Here is a 19,910-nt window from a genome sequence, read left to right as displayed (position 1 = left end):
TTTTTTTTTTTTTTTTGGTACAGGGTCTCACTATGCTGCTCAGACTTGTGGTGATCCCTCTTGTTTTCAGCCTCCCCAGCACTGGGATTATAGGCGTGGGCCACCATGTTTGGTCTCTGTGGCCGGCTCCGTGTACCCAGGGGCAGGTCTTGCGCAGCATGTGGTGTCAGGGATCAAACTCTGGTCCCTGTACTTGCCTACACAGGCCCTCAGTCCACTGAGATATCTTGGGATCCCCTAAGCATTTTCTTAACCCTTACAGGCAGTTGTCCTACTAGTTGTTATGACTTGACTCTACAGAGGAGCATCAGGTATAAATGATGTAAACTGAAATGAGAGCATCTCTAGTCCAAAGAAACAAATTAATATTAGTTAACAAAGTTTCAGGTGATCTTTAGAAATTAGTTTCCATCCTACATTGTATAGAGATTAATCTTGATGGATATTTTATTTTTCGCTGAAAATCTGATTCTACATTTCAGCCATCTGACTTAATGTTAACTATCAACTTTGACTATACCAGTAGTGATGAAATCTCTCTGGGACTATGCACTTGTTCCTTTTTCATCCGCTTTGTATCTCGAGGAGTCATAGAGTAAGTAGTGATTGGGTTCTTAGAAATGGAAGGTATTAAAAAAATAAAATGGAAGGTATTGAAGAAGTGAACCACAGCTTGTCTAGGATAATGAGAAGAATATTCATGCATCATGCAGATTTTTGTGCTCTCAGAATTCCAAGATTCTATTAAGAAATCAAGATCATAAATTCAAATGCACCTCCTGCAGAGAGGGTAATTATGGTTCCCTAAGTCTTCTCAAGCGAGGATAAACCATATTTGATTTTGGAAAGGTTTTTATGGGAAATAATTGAATTTTCCCTTCCTCAATCTCTGACACATAGTAGGCAAAAAATTTCAAGTGAGATATTTTATTGAGTAATGAAATTAAATGAGGTTTATGTAAAATCTCCCTGACCATAGTGAAAGCAAGATTGGGTATTATTGGTCATATAACTAAGAAACTGAAATTCATTTTACACAGACGTTTGCAAAAGCTATAACTATAGTATGTCTTTCTAGGTAATGATCAATAATGGCTTTACACCTGATAAAAATGATTATGAATTTTGTGCCAAAATAGAAAATATGATTATTCCTGCACAAGGGCATTTTGGAATATCTGCTGCAACGGGAGGTCTTGCAGGTAAATTGTGCTATGTTTTCATATTGCTAGTCTGTGCCTTGAGTTTTATTGGTAATAATATATTTTGAGGATATATAGACACGTTTACATTTTACCTTTAAAGAGAACTGGAACAAAGATTCCATAGTCCACTCCTAAACCAATCTCTTGCTCAGTTGGGACTGCCAATTCTGTACTTCTACTGTTCTGTAGGTATACACCTGGCTGGAGCTACATGCAAATATGTAAATTAGAACCTCAGTTTGGATGTTATTTTATAGGAGAGACATACTTAAAATTGAAATGATGAAACATTTAATGTCAAGTAGTTTAGGACTTCTGAGTTGTCACATCACATGTAAATTAATTTTGCAACCTCAGGAAATGTTATTTGAGGATTTTTTTTTTTTTTTTTTTTTTTAAATTAGTGTCTTTTTGAGACAGAGTCTTGCTAGGCAGTTCAGGCTAGCCTTGAGCTCACTTTGTAGCCCAGGCTGATCTCGAACTCACAAGGATCCTCCTGCCTCAGCCTCCCTTGTGCTGCGATTATAGTCATGTGCCACCATGCTCAGCATTGAGGATCTGATTTTAAACTAAACAGAGTTACTGTTTTTTCTGCCTATAGTGATGAACGAAGTTATTCCACATTAATATGATTTTGTGTTTATATGGTACATTATAGTTTAAGTATTTTCAAATACATGTTCTGTGCAACCCAGAAAATGAGGGAAGAGAGAGGTGGTATTTCCCTATTTTTAGATGAGTCTGCCAAATCTTAGATAAAAGGAGTCTTGGAGGTCACATGACAGGTGACGTTCAGCCCCAGGAAGATTTCAGATTCTTGCCCTTTTATACCACGTGATTTCTCCTCAAGTTACTCAGTCCTACAGGATTATAGTTTTTTGTTTAATCTCTGTGTTTCTCTGGATCTCTATAAGAGTGTACACTTAAAATTACTGTGCACCTTAAATTGCTGTACACTTAAAATTAGTCTTGCTCTTTGGATAAAACTAGGCAAGACTGGTATTTTAGTTCAGTGTTATGAACATTGGTCTGCTTAAACAGCTTGAAATTCATTTGATATTTTTGATTTTTAGGTAAAATTAAATAAAACTATTAATGTCTTCCAAATGAGAAAAACAATAGGAAAGACAAAAAGTAATAATATGCCATGAGTAAGTTTCATAGTCATATAGGTACAGGAAATACAGAAACAAGATTTATCTCACTTGATGAGCCATTAGCATGAGTGAGACTTGGGAGAAATATGGGGTCTTCCTTCCAAGAGTGGGTGTTTGGACTAATTTTAACCATTTGTTTGTTCGTTTTCTTTGTCAGGCATTTATTAAGCATCTGTTATAAATTAAATACTGCTAAATGTTGTGTTAGGATTGAAGAAAGTAGGGGCTGGGGAGATGGCTCAGTAGAATAAGCACCTGCCTGGCAAGCGCAAGGTCCTGAGTCAATCCCTGGTACTACAAAAAGAAAAGGATTTAAGAAAGTAAATATAAATTAAAATGTAAATCTTTCAGATCAGTTTTTATCTCTAAACTTACAGAGTTCCACTACTCATTTAACAAATTAGAGCTAATTCTTATTATAGTTTTAGAGCAATAATTATAAATTCACAGTTACCAAAATAATCTCTTATGGAACCTTTTCAGACTTCTTTTTTATTTGTAGATGACCATGATGTTCTCTCTTTTCTGACTTTCCAATTGACTGAGCCTGGAAAAGAGCCAGTGAGTACACACTTGTTTTTCTAAAGTCTATTTCTAGTGGTATTGCCTTGTGAATGAAGACTTAGGAAGACTGACCTAAGTTTGGATCTTTTTTTCACTCATTACTATTGTCTGGTCTTGTACAAATTACTGAACTTCTAGTGTGTCATTTCTTCATTGATGAGACAGATGTCAGTCCTGGATAGCTCTTGCTGCTGTGAGGACTGAGTGAGACGATGTACTTACAGCAAAGGATAGTGGTTGCTATTGTTGTTTTTGTTACCATTAGTAGCAAGAGTACATTGGCTGCAGTTTATTCACTGTTACTCACCCAGATCAGTAAGAATGTAATATTAACCTTTCAACTAGTAATGAGGAACATAAGAAAAAAATATATATTGAGCTATTTCACTGATTGTCTTTTTTTGTGATCTATTCTTAAATTTTAAAATAGCCTACTCCAGATAAAGAAATTTCAGAAAAAGAAAAAGAAAAGTATCAGGAGGAGTTCGAGCACTATCAACAAGAATTGGATAAGAAAAAAGAAGAATTCCAGAAGGATCATCCTGACCTCCAGGGGCAGCCTGGTGAGCTATTATGAAGCTGGCATATTGACTTCTGATGTCTCTGGTACCTGTCTCATCTCTCTTTTCTGACCTGGCATGTTCTAAATCATTTCTGGAAACAAGTAACAGATCTTTAGTCCCTAAGGATCTAAAGATCTTCAAAATGAGAGTGTGCCTTAGTGTCATGAGTAAGGATATTGTGGTTGTGAATAGTGTAGGTCATGGATTTTATTTTTTTGTTTTCTAAACTGTAAACAAGCCACAACAGTGTTTCCCTAGTCATATTTGCTGAGTAAAATCATACAAGGCTTATGTCTCCATGACACATTTATATCTTAGTGACGTAGAGATAATACTTGAAAACTGCCAAAACTATTGTAGTAATATGAAGCAGTCTCTAGTAGAATCCTTGCTACTAATAGAATCCTATCCTGGACTTTTTTTTTTTTTTTTTTTTTTTTTTGTATTTTAGGAACAAGTCTACTCGGTGTTCAGGGTCTCACTACTAGATAGGACTTGTAGTGATCCACCTGTATATAGCTTCCCAAGAGCTGTGATTACAAGCAGGCACTACCACACCCAGTCTCAATTGCCATCTCAGCACACCCCAGGGGTGGAGCTGGCATGGCAGGCCTGCTATCCTGAACTTTAACAATTAAAAATTTAAAATTGCTAGACTAAGCTAATAGAATTAAGATTTCAAGCATCATAGCAATGTAGAATATAAAGATCAAGTAGAATGATGTCATAGTATCTCCTGATTTTATTATTTGGGTTCTCCATCAGCATAAATGATCAGGCTGGGGGCCAGGGAGATGGCTCAGTAGAGTAAGCGCTTCCTTGTCAAGCACAAGAACCTGAGTTCAATCCCCGATTCTGCCAAAAATAAATAAATAAATAAATAAATGATCAGGCTGTACTTAATATAGCCTGTTACTAGCATTTGAATGCTGGTCTGGAGTTTTTGCAGTGATCAACAGTATGATTCAGAGTTAATGAAGGAAAAATGAGATCTAAATATCTTTTCTTGAATTTGTTATAAACATCATGACATACGATTTATGAATATATCCTGAAGCTAGTTGCAGTATGTGAAGAGTGCAGTTGGTGAATTTTAATAAATGTGGACAGCCTCCACAGCAACATGTGGGATATTGTAACCCAGGAAGTTCCTTGTGCCACCTCCACGTCAAAGTCCCTCACCCTAGAACTCATCACATTTTAATTTTATTACCCTAGATGAGTTTTGCCTAGTCATACAGATAGAATCACACAGTATGTGTGAAAGGGAAGATAATTTTAAGTGAAAAGATTCAAAATGAGTTGTTCGTTTACTTTTTTGGGGGGGATGTAAAATTGTTTATTAAAATTATAGCTACATGCAAGTAGGGGTGGGTGTTCTGCCCCCAGGGCGCACTGAGATGGCAATTGAGATTGGGTGTGGTAGCGCATGCCTATAATCCCAGTACTTGGGAGGCTGTACACAGGAGAATCACTAAGAGTCTGATCTAGTAGTGAGACCCTGAACACCCTATAGACCCTTCCCTAAAATGCAGAAAAAAAAAGAGTAATAATAATAAAGTATAGCTACAAAACACAAAAATATAAAAATAATGCAAGAACACAGTAGCCGGGAGTTTGATCCCTGGCTTGCCGTGCTGGCCCTGCCCCTGCCTCCGGGCGTGCTGAGAGGGATTGAGACTGGGCGTGGTGGCATACCTGTAATCCCAGTGTGGGAGGCTGCAAACAGGAGAATCACTAAGAGTCTGATGTAGTGAGACCCTGTAGACTCTGTCCTAAATTCATTAAAAAATAAAAATAAAAATAAACTAATGCACCACTTTATAAAATGAACTAAAACAGAATGCTCACAATTGTTCACCTCAGTAGTTTTAGTTCCCAGTACCCAATAATTATTTCTTGTTCTTGAATAAGTATTAAAATTAGAAATGAATTCATCTATTTTGTACTTTGTTGTAATAATATATAACTTCCATAGTGAAAAAAATATAGATACTGTATATATAAAACTGATTTGACAAACCAAAAACAATGACATGGGCAAGCGGCTTTAATATTGCTCATAGAAAGGTATGAATAATAACTCACGGTTATAAACAGCAATCCATGCCACTTGAACTACTACGTCTATGGCCATCCCACCCTGAATGCGACTGATCTCATCTAACTAATGGAATTTGCAGTTACTACTAAAAATTGAATTACTTGTGATGCAAATGATAAGCCTTATCTGTAACACTTCAGTGCTTCCGACTCTGAAACTTGTAAATGGCTGGGGCATTCACCATTTCATTTCTTTCTTCACCTTCACCTTCTGAGTTTTATCCTTAAGAACCTTTAGATACATTAATCTGTAAGTGTTTATCTTTTAAGGATGGCAAAACCAGTAATGATTTAGTCATGATTAGATTATTTACCTGAACATTTACTATTCGGCAGCCTGTTCCACTACTGGTAATGTTCTAATTTTGGTAGATGTTGGCGTTTTGGTCAGTTATGGTATTTCAAACACCACATAGGTCTAGATGATTCTAATAATCTCAATGTGGAATTATTACTTTTCAGCTGATGATATATTTGAGAGTGTAGGAGATCGTGAGCTGAGACAAATCTTTGAAGGACAGAATCGTATTCATCTTGAAATCAAGCAGCTGAACCGACAGTTAGATATGATTCTCGATGAACAGAGAAGATATGTTTCCTCCTTGACAGAGGAGGTCTCTAAAAGAGGAGCAGGGATCCCAGGCCACTCCGGGCAGGTGAGCTTTCAAAATCTACAGCTGTGCCCTGGTTAGCCGTTGATGGAGGGCCAAGCAAATGCTGGTGTGCTCCGTGGTCCCTCCGAGTGCAGCCTATTAAAAGTTGACTGTTACCCTTCTTTCCTCCAGATCTCTCAGCAGGAACTAGACACTGTTGTGAAAACTCAGCATGAGATTCTGAGACAAGTAAATGAAATGAAGTAAGTACCTACAAGGGATGTGCCAGTGTTACGTGATACCTGTATCCTAAAGAAAGCTGTGTGTGTACTTATTGTGAAAAGACTCCTTCATGGTAAAAATCATGTTCTAGATCTATTTTCTAAATGAGCGAATATAAGTACACAAGCTTATATTTAGAAACTTCAGATATCTAAAATTTTTAATTGCTTTAAGCTGGAAAATGGTTTAGCATCTTATAAAAAAAATGTGAATTAGCCATAGTTACTTGACTAAGCCAGAAATATTTAGAAAATAGGAATGATATGAGATACTTCTAAAAAATAATGTGGAAATAAGCATAGTTAGCCTTGTAGCGTAGTAAATTTGAGGCAAAAGATTCTTTTTTTTTTTTTTTTTTTGGTACTGGGAATCGAACTCAAGACCTTGCTCTTGCCAAGCATACCCTTGTGTCACAGAGCTTTATCCTAGCCCCAGAAGATTCTTTTCTTTTGATGAAACCATTTTGAAGGAATTATTTTGATGACCTCTTTTTCATTCTCATCTTGTGTCCTGGGACTAGATTTAAAAAATCAGCAGGCATTGTTTGGAATGTTGAATGATAAATTTCTAATAAGCATAATTCACTTCTGCAGATGAACATTTCTCAATACCTAGAAAATAGAAAACAAGCCAAAAATGTCATGTTTCCATATGCTAATACTATAGAGCATGGTCTCAGCTGATAATAACCCTACCTCATTCCTGTCAGGATTTGTAGCGTACCTTTCATTGTTAATGTTCTTTGGTCTCTGCTTCTGTTCATGTTCTTCACTTAGCTCTCTTTCTTCTCTTACCCTTTAAAAACTGATTTTCTTTAAAGTTCTATCCAGCCCTTTTTCCATTTGATCTAGTCCCTAAACTAAATATTTAGTCTACCACAGTTCACCTATATGCCCAGTAAGAGATTCAGTCTGTATATGACAAAAGATTTTTGCAACTAAACAGGTTTATGCTTCTGAGAGGCAAATTCTTACATTCAGATATATAAGACAGTTATTTTAACTGGATGGTTTTAGCCCTGGTATTTTAGGTAATATATATTAAAATGTAATCATTAATTGACATTTTAGTAAAACAAAAAAACTAGATTCCATTAGCGACCTTTTCCATGGTGCTAGATATTGGAGACCCCCTGCAGTGGGTTCCAGTCTCCTGCCTGGGTTATGGCACACTGTGGGAAAGGAAAGAAAGAGCAAGAGATGAAGTGGAGGGGTGCATAGCAGGATCTGGGACCACCAGTTTCTCTCTAGGAACAAAAGTCCAAAAGGTACCAGACCTTTGGTAGTTATTCATTACATCTATGTCAGGAACAATGGTTACAGGGCAGTGGGTGTTGCCAGGAATGGTAATGGTGACTAGACTAGGGTGGGCTAGGAAGATCAAAACATTCTTGTAAGGATGAGGAAAAGGCCAAGAACAGGAGTTTCAAAAAAAAAAAAAAAAAAAAGAACAGGAGTTTCCTCAGGTGCTATACCTTTATAGCAGGTTATATCTTGCCCTGTGAGTGCCACAGCAATTATTAGCCCTAGGGCTTCACGCTGTGACCAGAAAAAAGCAGGGAGTTTCCGTTTGGCCCAGAAGGATAGGACAAGGAGAGCCTAGGACAGATATTATGTCAATTTACATTCTGAGATTTCCACATTCCAAAACCAACCAACAAGGCAGGCAGGGCAAGGAAAGCCTAGGACAGATACTGTGTCAGCTTATAATTTTAATCAACACATGAGCTGATTCAAAAATCACTTAAGATATTTATATATACAGACTTTTTCATGTAAGTTGTCTTAGTTACTCTTTTGTTGTTGCTGGGACAAATACCCAACACCCAAGTCGAAGGAAGGAAAAGTTTATTTAGCTCACAGTTACTGGAGGTTTCAGTCCATACTCATCTGGGTCTAACGCAGAGCAGCACGTGGCAGACAACAACATTTCATGGTGGCAGTAAAGAGCAAAAGCACAAGGGAGGGGTACCAGTAGCTCAAGCAGCTAGCTTCTCTTCCCACCTTACATTGTAATGCAGATTACCTGCCCCAGGGCAGGTGCAGCAACCACACCCACGGTAATCAATCTCAAGCTCCAGAAGCCACCCCAAAACTACATGAGGCTTTGGGGCGACACCTAGACACAAACCATAACATAAGTCAAATTTATTTATTTATTTATTTATTTGGTATCGGGTCTTACTATACAACTCACTCTCTAGTGATCCTCCTGCCTCAGCCTCCCTAGTGCTGGGATTACAGGTATGTGACACCTCATCTGATTTTGGTGGGGCTGGCATGGCATGCAGTACTGGGGTACTGGGGGCCAAACCTGGGTCCTTGTGCTTGCCAGGCAGTGAGCTGTGAGCTATCAGATCTCCCCAGCCCCTCAAATATAATTTTTAATATTTAAACTTGGGGGCATTAGGTGTGGGTTGTGCATGCTTGCAATGCCTGCAGTGCCTTTAATCCCAACACTCAAGGCTAAGGCAGGAGGATTGCCCTAGTTTGAGACAAACCAATTTTATCACTACATGATGAAATCCTGTCTTAAAAAAACACCACCTAATATTCAGTCTGACATAATTGTGTAATTTTTTTTTAATTTCTTTTTTTAATTTTATTTAGTGTGTGTGTGTGTGTGTGTGTGTGTGTGTGTGTGTGGGGCCAGCTCAGTCCACCAGGGGGCGGGGCTGGCTGGCATGTGGTGCTGGGGGATTGAACCGTGGTCACTTTGCTAAGCTTGTTCTAAGTAGGTGCTTTAGACCACTGAGCCATCTCACCAGCCCAAATTGTGTAATTTCTAATTAACTCTAAGATTTTAAGTCTCCCATTTTCTTCCAAAGAAATCCTTTTTAAACTAAATTTCACTCCAAGGAGATAAGTGAGATAGCTCTCTATTTATTCATTCAGATCGAACTATAATTATTGAAGGCGCTGGTAAGAAATCAGAGATCAACCAAGAGCTGATGCTAATCCCATGTGCAGATACAGAATAGTAAGGTCAAGAGGTCAAAAGGTCGTGCTTGCCTTTGAATCCAAGAAGGATCCCAGAAAGAGAATTGTAAAGGAAGGGACACCTTTGAGCTGAGCTTTACTCTAGACCAGATAAAGAGGAAGGAAGTATGACTAAAGAGCAGCACGAAGCCAGAGGCTAAGGATGAAGAGTATTAGTAGGAAGTGCTGAGAGCTAAGACAAATGGAAGAGAGTAGTGTGTCCGAGAGGTAAACAGCTGCCCAATTACAGAGAACCTTAGGATTTGATTTGTTTTTTTGAAACAGGGTCTCATTATGTAGTTCAGGCTGGCCTTCAGATCATTGTGTTAATCTGGCCTTGAATTCATGTTGATCCTCCTGCCTCAGCCTCCTGAGTGCTGGGATTATAAGCATGTACCACCACATCCAGCAATTTCACAGATTTTTTTTTTTTAAATTTAGGGAAGGGTCTACTGAGTGTTCAGGGTCTCACTACTAGATCAGACTTGTAGTGATCCTCCTTTTCACAGCCTCCCAAGAGCTGGGATTACAGGCATGTGCCACCATGCCCAGTCTCAACCTCACAGATTTTAGAAGACTTTTTATAGCTGTTTTCAAACATACTCAGAAGCAGAAGGAACAGTACAGTGAACCTCTGCACACCCATCAGTCAGCTTTCAACAGTGATGCACATGGTCCAGTCTTATTTTATCACCTCACAAAAGTCCCCAGCCTTGAAGATAATTCATAGTATAATGAATAATTTACCTTTAGTTGAGCTACTTTAGTATTCTTGGGTAAAAATTAAAATTCTTATTTCTTTATTAATAAGCCTGTTATATTTTTGCCATTATTAAAGAAAATATCTATTTTCTTTTTACATTTGTAATCAGCTTACAGACTTTCTTTTTTGTACCAGGGATCAAACTTGGGACCTCGTGCTTGCTAGACAGTCACTTACTCTGCTGAGCTATGGCTGCAGACTCATATTTAAAGGTCACATTTCAGTATTAGAGCTCTTTATTTTATATCTAATGAGTAGCTTTACATTCTAAGTCAATGAAAGATAAAATGCTGTATACGATCAGAATTACCCTTCAAAAAGGTATCACACTGGACAGACACTGTCCTCTGTACCTCAGTACACCAAACAATGTTTTTCCTTCATGAAGTATTTGGAATGAATTGATACTTCAATTGGCTTCCAATTGCGATACTAGGTCTGTGCATGTGAGCTATCTGAGAGAACTACAGAAAAAAGCACACACAATTTCATTTGTTTTTGCAGCTCTCAGGATATCTTAGAGTCCGTGATTTGCCAGTAGTATGCACAGAACTCAGAAAAGTTACTGTTGTTATGCTTATGATTTATTACAGCAGAAAGAGAGTCAAATCAGCTAAGATCATGGTACATAGTGGAGTGGAGGAAAGACCAGAAGTGAGCTTCCAGTTGTCTTCTCCAACTGGTCTTATCGATAGTATCAATGATCCCCACCCTAGCATGGTTCAGCCTGAGAATTTTTCAACTTTATTTGATGTAAAAGCAGTATACATTCAGTAGAAACCATAATTCCAGTTTTAAATTTTGCTGTTTTCCTAGGCTAAAATATGTGATCTATGATGTCTTGCAATGCTGGGCAATGTCATCCAACTACAGATTCCAGTCAGTCAGGAGAATAATAAATACTCTACAGCATACTGTGCTTCCAAGCCATAAGTCACGGGCTACCTATACTTCATTTTCCCAACAATATATTACAGCATGCACAGAGTCCTAGGTACCAAGGAAACTCACCCAAGTCTTGGTGTTTAAGGTTCCTCTTAGCTGTCAGTCACAACACTGAGAATGACCTTAAGTACAGTCTGCAGTCTGAAGAAGTAGTCTCTCAAAAAGGCCCCAGGCAAACAGACACAGAAATCTTAGCAAATCACAGTGTTTGCCTAAACTGTAGTCAAGGGCCAGTCCTGAAAACCTTTGGAATCCACAGGGTTTGGACAACCCATGTCTGCTGAGTTAATCCTTTACTATACCATATTGAATACCTGGAAAAACTTCTAGTAATTTCATTAAAAGTGTCAATCCATTATGTTACTCAATATCCATTTACATTGATGGTTTTAATACATATTACAGTAGTATAGCCATATTTTAGTAGATTATGTGGTTACTTTTAGGTGACATTAATAAAAAATAAAAGCATTATGTTAAATTGCAGTTTTGCAAATTATTTTTCAATTTTGAAAAAATATTTAAATAGTTCTTTACTTTTTTAATGATCTTATATGTTGGGCATAAAATGGTATAACTATTTGAAATATGTGGCTGAAAAAAACTTTTATAGTGATGTTATAAAAAGGGATTTTCTTGGGGCCGGGGAGATGGCTCAGTGGAATAAGCACTTCCCTAGCAAGTGCTAGGGTCTGAGTTCAATCCCTGGTTCTGCCATAAATAAATAAACAAACAAATAAATAAATGGATTTTCTGTTTCAGAAATTCCATGAGTGAAACTATCAGACTGGTGAGTGGGATACAGCACCCAGGCTCTGCAGGAGGTGTGTATGAAACAACACAGCACTTCATGGATATCAAGGAGCACCTGCACATAGTGAAGAGGGACATAGATAACTTAGTGCAACGAAATATGGTAACTTCATTTCCTCCTCCTTTTCCAGTTATCATAGCATTTAGAAAAGGAAGAACCCATATGTGACTTTGTTGTGCAGTACTGTAAATAATTTTAACACTTTAGTTACTGCTAGTGCTCATTTTTAATGTTCAATGTAATAGAATTGTTCCATATGTTGCACATGTTTTTGTTTCCTAGTTGTTTAAGATGGAATAGCAGTTCTCATGGCAAGTAATCCCTAAGGGGCAAAGAAGCATGGTGTAGGAGTTTTATATGGAGGATTTATATTATCATTCAATAAAAATATTTTGATTCCCTTTTTATTATTTTATTTTTTTGTCAAAACGGGCAGGGCTGGTGCTGCATGTGGGAACAGGAATTGAATTGTGGTCCCTGTGCTTACCTAAGCTTGCCTAAGCAGGCTCTTTAGTCTGCTGAGCTCTCGTCAACCCTTGATTCCCATTTTAATGTTTTCTCTGATCCAGATTTTATGAAGTGTGTTTTATTTGCATATTTTTCTCCAGGGTTCTGATCTGATACTTTCTTGCTGTCTTTTTAGCTTTGCTGACCATCATTCAAGTTTTATGTGCTTGGTTTGGTTTGGTTTAGATTGCATTGGATTGGGGGGTGGTTTTGTTATGCTAGTTGTTTTGTCAAAATTTATTGAGTGATCCTTTATATTTTACATGAGGCCTTATGTTCTTAAAAACCTTTTTTAACCTTTGATATTCTTTAGGAAATTTGTTAGATTAATATTAATAATAAATCGACTTTCTTAAGATCATGAACTAGTAAGTAATAGGGAAAAAATGTAACTCATGAATTTCTAATTTTTTTTCCTTAATATTTTTGGACACTGCCATTTATTTGCATATTTTATTATTTATTTTTTTTTGTTGTTGTTGTACCAAGGATTGAACTCAGGACCCTGCACTTGGCAGGCAATTGCTTATTCTACTGAACTATCTCCCTAGCCCGCCATTTATTTATTGATTGATTGAAATGTTGGCACCTGAACACATGAGTGCTATACCACTGAGTTGTGCCTCCATTCCTTTGTATTTTTTATTATTTTACTGTTACATATTGGTAGTATAGAATAGTAATATTTGTGATAGTATATTGGTACATAGGTGTAGCATTTTGACTATTTTCATCTCCATTACACCCTCTTCTTTTTCTTCTCCCTCTCCCTAATCCTCTAGCTGCCTTCAACTTCGCTGTCCTGTACTGTATTTATTTTTGAGATTTCTCACTTAAGAAAAAGCATGTGATTTTAAACTCTGAGATTGGTTTGTTTTAACATGTTTAACATAATGGTCTCCAGTTCTGTTTTCCTGCAAGTGACATGATTTCATAATCTTGCATATTCTTTAACCATCTGTGGCCATCTAGACTGTTCCCGCTGCTAAGCTGTTGTGAGTTGCACTACTATAAATATAGGAACGCATATATTCCAGTTGTATACTGTCTTTAATTCTTTTGAGACTATAAATGTGGAATCACTAGATGAAATGGTCTATTTTAGTTTTTTGAGGGATCTTCAGACTTTTACAGTGATTGTCCTAGCTTACATTCTCACCAGTGACGTAAGAGTTTCTTTTGCCATGCATCATCATGAGCATTCATTGTTTTTTTATTCTTTGTAATAGCCATTTTGACTGGAGAGGGATGGAATCTCAGCATAGTTTGATTTGCATTTTCCTGTTGGCTAAGGATGGTGAACATTTCTTCATTTACTGGCCATTTGTATTTCTCTTTTTAAGAACTTTTTATTCAGTTTATGTGTACATCTTGTGTGTTCCCCACCCCTGTTTTCCTTATAGCCCAGGCTGGCCTTGAACTTGGAGCCATTCTCTGCCTCAGCCTCCTGAGTAGGATTGCAGATGTGCTCTACTACACCTGGCCCTGCTTGCTCACTGATTGATTGGGCTGTTTGTTTTGTTGTTAATGTTTTTCATGTTTTTAAATTTTTTTTTGTGTAGTCTGGATATTAATCTTCAATTAGAAGAGTAGCTAGCAAAGATTATCTTCAGTTCTCTAGGTTTTCTGTTCCTCTGTTGATTGTTACTTTGCTATACAAAGTAAGTAGAGTCTCATTTGAATTTGATATATACTGATTTGTTCTTTATTTATTTCCTGTAAGATTGTGGTCCTATTCAGGAAGTCTTTGTCTCTGCCTATGGCAGTGTTTGTGCTTCTATGTTTTGTCCCAGTATTTGAAAAGTTTTAAGTCTGACATTGAGGTCTTTAATTCATTTTGATCAGATGTTAGTGCAGGGTAAGAGACAGGATCTAGTTTCAGTGTTTTCCATGTGGTTGTCTAGTTTTCCCAGCACCATTTCTTGAAACCACTATCTTTTCTCTAGTATATCTTTCTGTCCCCCTTGTTAAAAGCAGACGATTATAACTGCATGGACTTGTTCTTGCATTTTCTGTTCCATTGGTCTGTATGTCTATTTTTATGCCAGTACTGTTGTTTCTGTTACTGTGACAGATAATATGACACCTTTAGTTTTGTTGCTTTTACTCAGGATTGCTTTGGCTATTCTAGGTCTTGTGTGCTTTTATAAATATTTAGGATTATTTTTCCTAGTTTATGAGAATGTTCTTAGTATTATACTGGGGACTGCATTGAATCTGTCAGTCATTTCTGGTAATATGGCCATTTTGACAATATTGGTCCTGCCAATTCATAAATAAGCACGTCTTTCCATTTTCTGGTATCTTCAGTTACTTTGTTCAGTATTCTACAATTTTCATTTAGATGTCTTTCACCTTGGTTAGGTTGATGCCTAGTATTATGGTTTTTATCTAGATGTCTGCCAAAAGTCTCATGAGCTCATAGGAGAGGCTTGTAGAAGGTGATTGGTGTATCAGAATCTATAGCTGATGTGCTGTAAGGAGGTAGGCTCTGACTGGAAAAGGTAGGTCCCTCAGGTGTGGCCTGGAAGCGTTTATCGCCCTTCCACTCCTCCCCTGATCTCTTGTCTGCTGCGCCTGAGCAGCTCTCCTCAGCTGTCTGCCATGTGCCTCTGCCATGCCATATTGGCTTGTAATCAGTTGACTGTAGACTGAAACATGAGCCAAAAAAACCTCCTCCTTTAAACTGTGGGTATAGCTGTTGTAAATGGAATACTGCCTTCCTGATTTCCTTCTCAGAAGGTTTATTGTTGGTATATGGGAAAGTTAGTACTTTTTGTGGGTTGTTTTCATATCCTTCCACTTTACTGAATTTATCAGATTTCAGAATCTTCTGAGTAAAGTTTTTTTGTTTTTGGTTTTGTTTTGTTTTGTTTTTGGTGGCACTAACATTTATTAGAATGTGCACTAATACAGGCGCTGGGGCTTGCCCATGGTGCTCTTGATGTATAGGGCCTGGATTTTCTGTCAATTCTTCTTGAGCAGTGACACCAGGAAGTTGGCAGCCAGGTGGATGATATACACAAGCTCGTCATCTGTCATCTTCATATGACCAATAGCCAAAGCCAGACACAGGACCTTCTTCATCTGGAACTTGATCGTGGACTTCACTTCATCAACTTTGGCCACCATGTTTTCATTGTGGGTCAGCAGGGAAGGGAACTTGCCAGCTTTATTGAGGCTGGGTCCCAGGATTTGTGGGATCTGCTTGATCACAGACTCCAAGGCCAGAAAGGCATCATACTTCTTGGCCAGCTTTTTAACCAGCTTCTTATTGTTGTTGAGCTTCTTCAGTGCCTCATTGTCCATGTGGGGGATATCCATGGCCTTGGCCTCATTGCAGTGCTGCTGGCCCCCCAGGACACACACAGAGAACTTGGGGTGGGTGTGGGCTTCAGCCTAATGTTGCCCAAGAAGCACGTGTTCTTCAGAGGGTCATAATTCTTTAAGCTGGTCTGCAACTCCACAGTCTCTAAAAACTTCCAGCGCTTTTGCTGGTACCGTGGAGGACCTCATGCTCTGCCTCGTACAAGGTGTCACGGGAGACTTTGCTGCTCATGATTCCTTGTGCTGAGGAAACTGGAAAAGCTGGGTGAGGTTTTGTTTTTTGGCAGGGTGAGGTTTTTAAAGTCTTCTATGAAAAGGATTATATTGCTTGCAAATAAGGTTAATTTGACTTCTTTTTTTCCTGTTTGTATTCCTTTTATTTTCATTTATTTATTTATTTTGCCTAATTACACTAAATTTTTAAGCACTGTATTGAACAGAAATGGCAAGAGGGGACACCCTTGTCTCACTCCACATTTTAAAGGAATGCTTTCAATGATTCCCTGTCAATAGATGATATTGTTTGTAGGCTTTTATGTACATACAGCTTTTGTCAATTGAAGGAAAGATCCCTGTATAGTATTTTCTCCAGGGTTTTTAATGTGAAAGAACGTTGAATTTTGCTGAAGCATTTTTCTGCAACTGTTGAGATAATCATGGGGCTTTTGTTTTTGTGTGCCTTTTTTTTCTTTAACATTATCTGTACATTGGGATGAAACAAACTTGGTCATGCTATATGATCTTTTTAATGTGTTGCTGAATTCTCTTTGCAAGAATTGTATTGAATTCATTGTGTTCATCGAGGATATTGGTCTACAGTTTCTGTGAGGTTTTTTACTGGTTTGCTGTCAGAGTAATTAGGCTTCATAGAAGAATTTGGAAGCATTCCTTCCCCTTCTATTTCCTGGAAAAGAGTGAGAAACATCGCTGTTAGTTCTTTTTAAAAGTCTTTTTCTCGGGCCGGGGTGATGGCTCAGTGGAATAAGTGCTTCCCTGGCAAGCACAAGGGCCTGAGTTCAAACCCGGTTCCATAAATAAATAAATAAATAAATAAATAAATAAATGTCTTTTTCTCAGAAAAGGGCCTTTCTTCATTTAGGAGGGTTATATTGCTTCAGTCTTATTGCTTATTGATTTGTTTATAATTCTTATTCAATTTTGAGGGTCATATGTGTCTAAGAATTTATAATTTCTTTTAGATTCTCCAATTTGGGGGATATATATTTTTTGTGGTCTCGCCTTTTTTATCTATAATTTTATCAGTTTGGATCTACTCTCATTTTTTGGCAAGTTTGGCTAAGGGCTTAACAAATTCATTTACTTTGTCAAAGAACAAGCTCTTTGATTCACAGATCCTTTTTCTTGTCTTTGTAGTCTCTACTTCATCTGTTTCTGCTCTGATCTTTATTATTCTTCCTTCTCTACTTGGGTTTGGTTTGTTCTTTTTTGTTCTTGTTTTTTCTAGGTCCTTAGGATGTATCATTAAGTTATTTGGAACTGCTTTTTTTTCTGATACAGGCTTTCACAGCTATCCATTTCTCTCTTAAGGCTGCTTTCTTTGTGTCGTACAGATTCTACTATTGTATTTCTGTCTTTTTAAATTTTTTGAAAAAAATTTTTTAGTACATGAAAGCCCATTATCACTTGATTCTAGGAATTTTAAAGTTTCTTCTTCGGTATCTTTAATGGCCTTTTAATCATTCAAAAATTATTATTTAAGCTCCGTAGGTTTGCCTAGTTTTCAGTTTCTTCTGTTTTAGTTTTTCGTTCATTGTGATCTGATAGGATGCATGAGATTATTTCAGGATTTCTTTTAAACATTTATGACCTAATATATGTCCTATTTTGGAAGAAGTTCCATGGGCTGCTGAAAAAATTGTGTTTTCTGTTCTTCTTAGATCAAGTACTCTGTAGAAGTGTGTGGTCCATTTGTTCAACAATGTAATTTGACTTTGTTGTTTCTTTATTGATTATTTGCAGGGGCAGGTGTCTGGTAGGTCTGATTCTGAGACTGGTGTGTTGAACTCATTCACTGTTATTGTGTTGGGATCTTTCTGATCCATAATATTAAGTAATGTTTATGAAATTGGGTGCAGTAATGTTTGACACATATATATTTACAATCGTTACTCTTCTTGGTAAATTGTCCCTTTACCAATATGTAACGGCCATCTTTTTTTTTTTTTTTTTTTTATGATTTCAGTTTGACATCTGCTTTGTCAGATATAAGTAAGCTACTATTGCTAACTTTTGGGCTCCAATTCCTTGGAGTATCATTTTTCATCCTTTCACTTTCAGAATGTAGGTCTTTGCAGAGGAAGTGTTTTTAGTTTTTTTGTTTGTTTGTTTTGGGGGGTTTTTTTGTAAGAAGTATAGAGTTGTGTCACATCTTTTGATTCAGTCATGTCTTTTATTGGAGAATCAATTAAAAGGTAGGTATTTATTCTAGTCATGTTTTTGTTGTTGTTGTTCTAGTGCTTGATTCGTTCCCTAGTTTCATTTATTTATATATATTCTCCCATTGAGACTTATTCTGTGCCTTGATCTCATGGATGTGATTGTCCTCTTCCTCTGTGTTTAGAATTCACTTAAGTTCTTCCTGCATTGCTGACTTAGTAGTCATTAGCTTCTTCAGTTTACCCTTATCTTAGAAAGTATTCATTTATCCTTTGGTTTTTGAAGGATAGTCTTGTAAGATATAGTAGATTGGCAGTTATTGTAACAGTTCAAAATAGATCATTCTAGGCCCTCTTGACCTGTAGGGTTTCTAATTAAAAATCTGTTGTTTTTCTGATGGGTTTTAAGTGATTTTGTAGTTCTATCAGCTTTTAATATTTTGTTCTGAATTTTTTGGCAGTTTGTCTGTGTTATGCACGGAGATGTTCTTTTCTGGCCATAACTATTTGAGAATCACAGATGTCTCCAGTATTGGGTATTCATCTCATCGCCCAGACTTTGAAGCTTATTTTGCTATGGTTTCAATGTTTTCTGTGCCATTTGCCAGTACTTCCATACACTCATCAAGACCAATCATTCTTTTTTTTTTCATAATTTTATTGAGAAACAAATAGCAATGAGACAGTTGCAAATCAAATTGGTAGGACAGTTTCAATAATTAACACATTGCATACATTTTTCCTAGTGGTTAAGATGCAGACTTGATATCCTATTTACAAACACCATTAGAAAAAATCTCTATTCATTAAGAGAATATAACTGTATATCTATCCTAACCACTTTGAATACACAGATACAAAATGGACATTCATCTGTATCCCCTTTTTTTGTTAAGTTCTATCTCTTAAATATTATAGGTGTGTAAACTCAGCAAAATATTCTAAAAGAGTTCAGTAGCCCATAATAGTATTGGGTCTTCCGCTTGACTGGCAATGTCAGAAATTGTTGACCTGAGTCCCCCACAGCTCAACATAACAGCATGGCTTTACTTCTTATATTTCTTTTTTATACTTTTCTGCTGGATGGTCAAGATCAAGGTAAAGCAGGACCTATACAACAAGAGTTGTAGCTTTTAGGTCTGATAAGATCAGTGAAATCCCCTCAGGGTTTATCCTGAGATCCTGTACTTCAGATTGTAGAACCTCTGTCAGTGTCAGCCATGTGGATGTGTCACAGCCATTGCTTGGCCAATGTGCTCTCTGTGAAAGCCTGAGAGAATGTTTTCTCTCCATGTGACTCTCCTTAGGCACACTCTACATCATTGATCACTTTCCTCTTTGGCCCCATAATCTCCTTGATCAGAAAATTTGGGACACTGCCAAGTTACATGATGTTACAGTACAAGTTCTCATATGTCCTGAGTCTTAATTGACCTTGGAAGGCTAAGGCCAAAATGTTGGCTTTCTTTGCGGCCCTCCTTTTTCTCTAATTTTGAAGACCAATTATTCTTAAATTTGTACTCTTAAAATTGTCTACGAGCTCATGGGTCTTTTTGTTCTCATTCTTTTTTCCATTACCGTTGACTGAATGTTCTAATATTGTCTACCTTTATCTCCAAGTTCCAGTACTCTTTCTGCTGATTCATTATATATATTTCTTCAGTTGGGTTTTTTATATGACTGAGAATGGTTTCTATTTGATTATTTTTCAGA

The 19,910-nt window shown here is 37.2% G+C and overlaps 1 protein-coding gene and 1 pseudogene across 2 annotated transcripts in view; one reads left to right on the top strand and one right to left on the bottom strand.

Annotated features, from left to right (window-relative positions):
- The window catches only part of Lman1 (lectin, mannose binding 1), a 34,708-nt gene that overhangs the window by 8,929 nt on the left and 5,869 nt on the right, over positions 1 to 19,910 (top strand). For both annotated transcript variants that reach the window (XM_004647910.2, XM_023708199.1), the window contains exons 6-11: positions 1,079 to 1,202; positions 2,865 to 2,923; positions 3,357 to 3,489; positions 6,055 to 6,248; positions 6,378 to 6,448; positions 11,916 to 12,069. In XM_004647910.2, the coding sequence (XP_004647967.1) occupies positions 1,079 to 1,202; positions 2,865 to 2,923; positions 3,357 to 3,489; positions 6,055 to 6,248; positions 6,378 to 6,448; positions 11,916 to 12,069 (735 nt within the window). The remainder of the gene's footprint in view (positions 1 to 1,078; positions 1,203 to 2,864; positions 2,924 to 3,356; positions 3,490 to 6,054; positions 6,249 to 6,377; positions 6,449 to 11,915; positions 12,070 to 19,910) is intronic.
- Positions 15,382 to 16,033, bottom strand: LOC105741210 (annotated as a pseudogene).

This window comes from Octodon degus, unplaced genomic scaffold (genome assembly GCF_000260255.1).
Source record: "Octodon degus isolate 3935 unplaced genomic scaffold, OctDeg1.0 scaffold00339, whole genome shotgun sequence".
Lineage (NCBI taxonomy): Eukaryota > Metazoa > Chordata > Mammalia > Rodentia > Octodontidae > Octodon > Octodon degus.
Note: the sequence above shows the minus strand (reverse complement) of the source record. Positions and strands in the feature narration are given on the sequence as shown.